Source organism: Triticum urartu, chromosome 6A, assembly GCF_056163025.1.
Source record: "Triticum urartu cultivar PI428250 chromosome 6A, HENAU_Tu73, whole genome shotgun sequence".
NCBI classification, from domain to species: Eukaryota; Viridiplantae; Streptophyta; class Magnoliopsida; order Poales; family Poaceae; genus Triticum; species Triticum urartu.
Window position 1 is genome coordinate 8272816 of NC_141878.1, and position 9062 is coordinate 8281877.

Consider the following 9062-nt stretch of genomic DNA (forward strand, 5'->3'; position numbering starts at 1 on the left):
CTTCTCTTCATTTCCCTCCGTCCTCTCGCTTGATTTCGTGTCGTAACCGTCGTTCCCGCGAGCATCGAGCGCTGCCGTCCGCCATGGCCGATGCTCTGCTTGATGCCGAGCTCATCCCACCATGCACAGCTGCCTGTCGTGCTCCGAGTGCTCTGCTGATGCTGCCTCGTTGCTCCGTTGGGTCGCTAGCTACCCGCAACACGGCCGCCGCTCCTCCCGTCGCTGCCGTCGCTACACCCCACGTCGGCGGCTGCAACGACCACTGTTGGACGCGCCGCACTGCGGACGTTCCAGCGAACCCACCCGCGCGACCAGCTGTGGCCGGAAACGGCTGGCCGGTGATCGCATCTCGCGCCGTTCCCGCGCTTGGCGCTGCTGCGCTTGGTGCCTGGGGGGCCAACGACTGAAAGAAATTTCAGCCCCAGGCTTAAATTCTCGTCGGCAGCCCCCCAAGCGGCGAAAAAAACGCCTCCTGGGGGTGCCAACGGCTGGACATGCCCTGAGAGTGGGAAACTGTGGAGTGAGGTTGCAGCCTAGCCTACCTTGTAATGCTGGCCCATCCAAGCCCAGCCCAATCTATCAATTTGAAAAAGCCCTATCGCTAATCTTCTTACTCTTGCCACCCCTCAAAAAAAAGTCTTGCCTAAAAAAAACAATCTTCTTACTCGCACTTAAAAAAAAGCCAGTCTTCTTGCTCTTAAGTACACCTCAGAGAAAATAATATTCTCAGAAAAAACCACGGAGATTTTTTTTTAAATACGGATGACTATGTGCAAGTTTCTCGGAAAATATCCAAGTGTCAGTTGATTTTCTCCTCGGTAGAGTCGTTATGGAAAACCGTAGTCTTCTTAGGACAAGACTTTTTTTCCGTGAGATAAAAAAAATTTGTGAGATGATTTCATTTTTAAAAAACCATGATTTTTAGGAAAACCATGATCTCTACTATTAAAGGAGGATCGAATGTCGTGATGGTTCGACCTCCTTCGATCCCCTCCTCCGTTTGAACGAAAAGCATCGCACGAGGGCCACACGCCCGCAGCAGCCCAAAAATCGCCAGCTTAGCCCACATTCTTACAGGAACATCAATGATGTCTCGATCAACTGGATGTGTCGCACTCCAATTAGCGATTTTCTTTAGGACACTTTTTCTATCCAGACTGCTGTTTACCATATTAACAGGAACATCAATGGAATAGCTCATGATTGTGCTCATCAGGTTCTCAACTCAAGAGTAGACTCTGTCCTTAGCTGTACTCATTCCTCTCAAAGCAATTCTCTTTGCCCAACTTTGCTTTATCTTCATAACTTTCAACTCCAGGGATATGTAATACACGTTGTACTATGCTTTTGAGATGAATGATATCTTGGCGCTTGGCGCCTTCTTGTGTTAAAAAAAATAAAAATAAATGAAGAAACTAAAAAATAGTTCCTAAAGTCAAGTTATTTGGTCAAACAATGATCAAAATAGGATTTACAAAATTGAAAGAAAGGGGGGGGGGTTATTTTTAGAAATATAAACTGTGCAAAACATAACTCCTTGAAATATATCACAAGAAAGTGTATTAAAAAAATGAAAATTTAGAAATATAAGGATATTCATGTTTTTTAAAATCGGGTATCACAAAATAAAAAATGGAAAGAAAATATTTATGCTTCAACAAACATCATGATTTTCCTAAAAACCATGGTTTCCAAAAATGAAATTATCTCACAAAAAAAAATTATGCTTACTATAGTGGTCGTTCCCCACTCCCACTCTCAGCTGCGGACTGGAGAAGTTTCTAAAAAAAATTGTGGAGAGGAGAAAGGAGGAGCGGAGCCGCCGGCGACCTCACCCCACCGCCCCGTCTCCGACAGCCACCCACCGGCGATTCGAGGTCTGGCAACCCAATCTACTCGTTCCTCTCCCTCTCCATCTAAACTAGTAACTCCGTTCTTCTTTTCTCTTCTTAATTTTCCCTAGTTGTAAAAGTAAACCCTAGCTAGATTTCCCCCTCCTAATCAAACCCTAACAATCCTCCCCTGCTGCAGCTGTGGGGAGATAGGTGCTTCTAATGGATGCTGCTGCTGAGGTTCCCCAAGGCCAAGGGTAAGATTCCCAATCCAGTTCCTTTCCCTCTGCATTACTTTGTGTACGCTATTATATATGCTCGATGGATGTGCATATGTGTGTGGGATAATGGGAGAAACCAGTTGATTCATTAGTACTCGTTGTATGCTATGCTATTCTATTGATCAAGGATGTGCATATGTATGTTGGATGTTTAATTTGCAACTTCCCTGATGTGCATATGTGTGTCCATTGATTACATTTCTATTCATACCAGGGCCGATCCCATTCCCAGCTCGCCGCGTGTGGACCGGAAGAGGCGGCACCGTTCTGTGCCGCTGGCCGGCCCGGTGTCCAAGGTGCTTGGCGACGACAACCTCCTCACCGAGATCCTTGTCCGCCTCCCTCCGAAGCCGTCCTCGCTCCCCCATGCGTCTGTCGTATGCAGGCGCTGGGGCAGCATCCTCTCCGACCCCCAGTTCCTCAAACGCTTCAGCAAGCACCACAGGAAACCTCCTCTGCCCGGCTTCTTAAGAGGGTATGCTAAAAACTTCATTCCTGCCATGGACTCACCTGACCGCATCCCTGCTGCCCGCTTCTCCCTGCCCAAGAGCAGCATACCCTACCACACCGATGAAGCATACATGGGCTGCCGCCATGGCCTCTCTCTCTTAATCAACATGCATAAGCGCGAGACCGTCGTGTGGGATCCCCTCACCGGTGAAGAGCGCATCGTGGCTTTTCCACCAGGGTTCAACAGTACCTTAATGTGGAGTTACAGTGGCTGGCATGGCACTGTATTGTGCGTCAATGCTGAAGATGGGCATGTCCACGGAGATTGCTTCTCGAGCCCGTTTAAATTGGTTTTGGTCTGCGCTGAGTACAATACACCGGCAGTTTGTTCTGTCTACGACTCGGCGTCTGATGTTTGGGGAGATATTTTCTCAACGATGACAATAACAGCTGGAATGTCTAGGTTAAGAAGGCCCAGCACCCTTGTCGGGAATGCACTTTGCTTGTTGATTTCTGGAGGTGATGTCCTTGTGTTTGATTTCGAAATGCAAAGTCTTAGCCTGATCGAAAAGCCGGTAGAAAACCATGGTACCGACGACTGGTATTTTCAGCTCTTACGGATGGAGAATGATGGACTAGGTCTTGCTATTTTGTTGGACCTGACTATCAAATTATGGGCGAGGAAATCTAACTGCGATGGTGTTTTCGAATGGGTGCTGCTGCAGAAAACCATTCCACTCGAGGGTATGGTTCCAAGGAGAATGGATTCTGCACTTTTCGTCGGGTATGATGAGGATGCAAATGTGATTGTTCTCACTACTATAACCGGCAACTTCACACTCCAAGTTGACTCGATGCAGATCAAACATATTGTTAAAAGAAACAACATATGTCTTGACACCTTTTATCCCTACAGGAATTTCTATACTGCAGGTAATATGCCCTATCTACATTGCACAAGCAAAAAAGTCAATTTAGTTTGTTTCGCTCGTATTCGTTCCAGTTACTTTTGGTACGTTATTGCGGTAACATTGTTCCTATTATGAGGATTGAGCTAGATACATAAAAATATGTTGTCTTATTTGTTCCTCTGTTGATCTGATCATCTTATGGTTATCTAATTTCTTGTTATTATAGAGCTCCATTAAAGCTAGAACAGGAATATAAATATTGCTCTGATGCCTGGCCATTGCGAAAGGCTAAATACAATTATGTGCTTGTAATGATCTTTTCATCAGAGGTGTTTTAAAATTGGAAAGTGGCAATTGCTGCAGTGGTGAAACCATCTGAAGTAATTAAGAAATTGGAATATCTAGAGGCGGCTTAAAGCTTGTTATGTTTTCTTATTCACTATTTTTTTCCTTGCAAGTTTAAAATTTAACTTGATTGATCTTCATAGAAATCGTCAATTCATAATACCATGTGGTCTAATTTTTATCGAAGAGTAGTACTAGTTCATTATTTTCACGTAGTACTATGTAATACTTGTTATGGAACTCTGGTTTTCCAAGCCGTGCCATTTTCCATTTGTACCCTGAGCCTCACATATGGCTTGGCACACAAAAGTAAATCTGGAATGAGCTAACAATCTTAAAAGTTCAGTTCTTTTTTTGCCTCAGATGATAGGCGGTGAGTCACCGATCTCGTAATTTCTACTGCGATCATACGCAGTTATATGGCAAGAATCTTGAAAACATGTCAGCATATAGGTGGCAGTACAAACTAAATGTTCCCTTATTGTTGTTCTCCGTTTGTAGTATTAGCTTGTATACTGGGGTGATTCAGCTTTGGATATTTTTCGTATAATCTGCACTACGGCAAAGTTAATACTTATTTTCGGGGATCATACAAAATTTGTTTTGCTATGAGAGAGCATTACAAATTTGTTTGACCGGGATGACATTCATTGTTCTGCAGGTACTAAGATATGTACAGTGTAACCTTCATTGTAGGCAGGAGAGCTGAGACGCAGCCATGACTAGTTGGTCTAGGGAGGTTCTTTTGTTTTGCTGAGACGCTGGCATGGGTAGTTAGTGCAGTGAAGTTCTTCTATTTTGCCGAGACGCAGACATGGCTACTCGATGCTCAAATTGTCCTGCTATGTAGTCTGTGGGTTCTTCTATTATGTATGGCCTGTGATGTGGTTGATGCTGAGATTGCTCCTCTATGCAGAATGTAGGCTGTAATACTTTTATGCACCTGTCCCGTGAAGTGGAACTTGTTGGATTTAGCCGTGTGAACTCTTGTATATTATCTAATATCAGCAGACGTTTGTCGACTTGCATGCCTGGTTAATGCTCGGCTCTGTTGTGAAGGTCTGTACTTTACACAGTTTCCTTGTGAAGTCCCAGTTGCCTAGCCACTTCAAAGAAACTAAGACATTTACATCTTTGTACGGTTGATCTTGCGAGTCTTGCTAGTGAGAACTGTGATAATGCTGCTCAGATCCACTAGAGTACACACCTAGCCCAGTTGCCTAGCTACTTCAAAGAAACTAAGATATGTACGGAGGGAGTACTATTTTGGATAAACAGAGTATGTGCTGGCATTATCCTTCGTATAAACAGAGATGTGCTGGCATTTTCAGCTTACAAGGAAGCTATCATGAAAGATGGGACATACATATCCTGAAGACCCCGAGCTTAGAAAGTAAAGAAGGAAAGCTAGCCGGGAGTCCGTTGATGAGAAATGACCAAATTTAAAAAAGAAACGGAAAATGGTTTCAATGCCAGAGTAGAAACCACCACTAAAGCCGAAGTGGCGAAATTGTGGCCTGGTCTAGTTGAGGCAATGAGATAAAGCATGACCACGGGGCAGCTTGTGGCACCACCAACTCAGATCTTTTCGGTGCTGATCAAGGAGCCACCACCCAATGCATACCATCATATACCAGCCCATCCAGTGGCGAATCTAGGAAGAAAATGAAGGGTAGGCTAAAGTCAACGACGAGAAAACTAAGCTCTCTTTTGAAAAAAAACATGATGTCCAAGCCTTGCTGTCAAAATAAGGTCAGAATTTCCCAAACTACTACTTAAAACATGTAGTATTAACTAGATTTTTTCTAGGAATTTTGAAATATATATATATATATGAAATTTTGAACCAAAATTTGAATTTATCTTGCAGAATAACCATCATCTCCTCATTTTGTTGTCCACATAAGTTGGAGGAGGGATTACAATCACAATAGTTAAGGGAGGGGTATCTAGGTTCAGATTAGCTGGGATAGGTTCAAGTTCAGCGCGAGGAGTACATGCATGCATACTCATTTTTGTACTCTTCTTTTTTGCAAATAAGTTGCATTGGACACTAAATTAGATAACAGTACATGAACTAGTGATTACAGTAGATGGAGGCTGGGCATTCGTGTGTGGCCTGTTTGCTGTGCGTGTGTGGCACTGTGTGTTTGCTACTTGATAGTAGATGTACTATTCAGCTGGGATAAAAGTACTAGTAGTAAAAAATATTGTTATTTGGAGGGTAGGCTTGAGCCTGTTTAAGCCCTCCCAGTAGACTCGCCACTGAGCCCATCCGCCTCTTACTCGGGCAAGATCATGGACGCCCTTATGTGTTTGTGCTCATTAGCGGGCGGTTGTGCTTTTAGCACGTTTGTGGCCCATGTTGTGTTTTGGACCTTTTTAAATGTACGGTGTTATATGGTCCATTAGTGGCTGATGTTATGTTTTGGCCCGTTTGCTACCCGAGGTTATTACGGCCCATATGTGGCCCATGGTTACTATGAGAAACTTGAAATAAATGCATGGTACAACCGGATATCTTGCATTAGTGCTCATATAAACCAAACAAAAACAAATACAAGGGATGTGACATTTATTTGAACTTAATAGGATATGTAATCTCTTATAATATTATTTTGCTAGCAACAATTAGTTTGGCGAAATAAATGCAACATGCAACTAATGCATGCCATCTAGTTCGTGCTTTTCTCCTATACAAACCCTGGCATTAAATACCACAAAAAAGAATATGAACTCAATAAATATAGTGTATAGAAAGGTCGGAGTATGTCAGTACAAGGATACGTGAACATTAGTTTACAGATACGCATAAATGCAATAAGTAATCAATCAATATCCACAACCTTGGTGGTGGCTCTGTATAAATACCTGCAATGGAGCTTGGCGACGTGGATCCCACATAGGAGAAGGAAGAAACAGAGGGCAAGTAGTCTTTTCTCATAGAATGGCACTCATCAATCGCAATACAAGGACGATTGTCTACGCAATGGCGGTTGCTCTCGTGGTCATGGTGATGATGTCCTCTTTGTTGCCATCTTGTCATGCAAAGAAAGGTATGCAACAATGGCATTGTTTTACTGTATTGCAAAGAAAGGTATGCAACAATGCCATTGTTTTACTCTATGATTTCCAACCGTGGAAAAAACAATAAAAATCTAGCTAGCTATATTCTTGTTTTATCTTTGTATACTGTACAAGCTAAGCTAAATTGCTGGTACCACAATATATTGCCTTTGTAGGTAAGTGGAAGTGCAAGGAATTAGAGGACTGCACTGCCCCAGAGTGGCACAATCAGTGCAAGGAAAGAGGATATAATCAAGGTGGTCACAGTTTCAGTTCCATATGCAGTGGCAACAAAACAAAGTGTTGCTGCCCAAAGTGGACTACGGCGCCGCCGCCACCATGATACTAGATCTCAATATCTCATGCTTGTGGAAAACAGTGCTGATGAATGAAGTCGTTGCATCTAATATAATTGATCAACCGGCAGTTTAAGAATTAATTGTTCCATCCATTGAAAAATCGAATAAAGTTGTTTTATCTTCGTGTGTGCTCCATAATGTTGTACTCCCGCCAAACATTTTCCGTTCGACACCTGATAATAGTTTAGTAGATCTTTCTCATATACAAAGATATTATTAGGCCTAAGGCTTCTATCGTTACGTGTACTCCTCATGGGAGACTTGGGAGTGAAACCCTAGCCCCCGGCTATGCCAGGAACCCAAATGCAGCTCCTGCTCAAAACACTGCCATGGCAACCAACTTGGACGACAGCGAGGTCGGAAGTGCTGCCATGGCAGCCAAACGGGAGGAGAAGTGCCACTCGACCAGTGCGGATGGTGCAGCCCAACCGCAAGTTTGGGCATGTACATTAGCTATAGCAACCATCCACGTCATTCACAGACATGAGTAAAAACACCCTCTACAATGGATCGTCTTTTTGCTGTCTATAGCCCTCTAAAATTACGACGTTAGAGTGAAATTTATTCCAATGATCCACCTCCCTCAGCCACTGCTCCAGAACGTGAAGAGACTGGCGACGGCGTCGGCGTGGTGATGCATCCCAGGAAGAAGGTGTGTATTGGGGAATCACAGCTCTCAAAGCCGGACCGCCGCCGTCGCTGAAGATCGAGGAGCATGTACACACACGTACGTTAATCTAATCAGTTCCTCCCTGGACCTGTGCATAGACGTTTAGCTAACTGATCCTTGATCGATTATTTTGGTCGCTGCAGCTCATTCGTTCGTGACGTCTATCGATCCCAGCAGTCCGGCGGCCCCCAACCGTGCAGGTCTCGTCGGGTAGCGACGGAGAAAAGCAAAACATGTTGCGTGGATTAGATTTGTCGAGGACGGGATTTGACGGTTTGGATGGGGAAAAGAAAAACTACAGACACCCAGCCGTACAACTAGCGAAATTTCAGGGCTATCGACCGTCTGCCGAATTGCAGACGCCCTTTTTCTCTCTCCTCGTTTTCTCCCCTCCACCTAGATAAATATTCTACATGGCATGTGTTACAGACGGCTGACTGGACACCGTTGTACATGCCTTTATCGGCACTGTGTCAACTGCACCAAGGCCTCGACCAACTCTTCTGCGACCACTACTTAAAGAAGAGAAGAGGAAGGAAGATGTCAAACAGTGGATCATGGAAATCTCTTCGACTAACTACCTACCGAATCAAGATCTGTAAGAACTGCGAGGTGTATCAGTGAGAGAAATTAGATCAAATTGGACCCTAACATCGTGGTACCAGCTGTGTTTTGATTTTCAGCCAGAAAAAAATGGATTTCGGCGGAATTTCAGTCATCTCGGCCTAGGGCGGAAAGTACCTTTCAACGAAAAAATAGATTTTGGTCAAATTTTAGCCGAATTTTTTGAAAAATGGCTGAAATTCAGCCATCTTGGCCTGGGGCGAATAGAATCATAAAAGGAAAAATCAAAACTCTTGGTACTAGAGGCCAGCTGCCACCCTTCCTCTCCACTCTGATTTTACCCTTGATACACGTCGTCGCATCCACGCCCGCCAAATCCTCATCAACACCATGGATCCAACCCTGAAAGACAACCTCGACAAGCTTCATCAGGATTCCAAGGTGGACACCGCCAACGTCATGCATCGGCTCGATGTGCAGGCCTCACAGCTCCCCACCCAGTCGTAATAGATCGACAATCTACTCCACTTGAAGCCGGATCTTGAGGCAAGCTTCCCCAAGCTGGAGACCGCAATTGCGGCTTC

At 44.3% G+C, this 9062-nt stretch overlaps 1 protein-coding gene across 1 annotated transcript; it reads left to right on the forward strand.

Annotated features, from left to right (window-relative positions):
• Positions 1–1777: 1777 nt before the first annotated feature.
• Positions 1778–4843, forward strand: LOC147963085 (putative F-box/kelch-repeat protein At3g17540). Its single transcript, XM_087527699.1, has 4 exons — positions 1778–1877; positions 2032–2089; positions 2328–3496; positions 4481–4843. The coding sequence occupies exons 2-4, from the start codon at positions 2055–2057 to the stop codon at positions 4501–4503; spliced, it is 1227 nt and encodes a 408-aa protein (XP_087383825.1). The 5' UTR covers positions 1778–1877; positions 2032–2054; the 3' UTR covers positions 4504–4843.
• The last annotated feature ends 4219 nt before the right edge of the window (positions 4844–9062 follow it).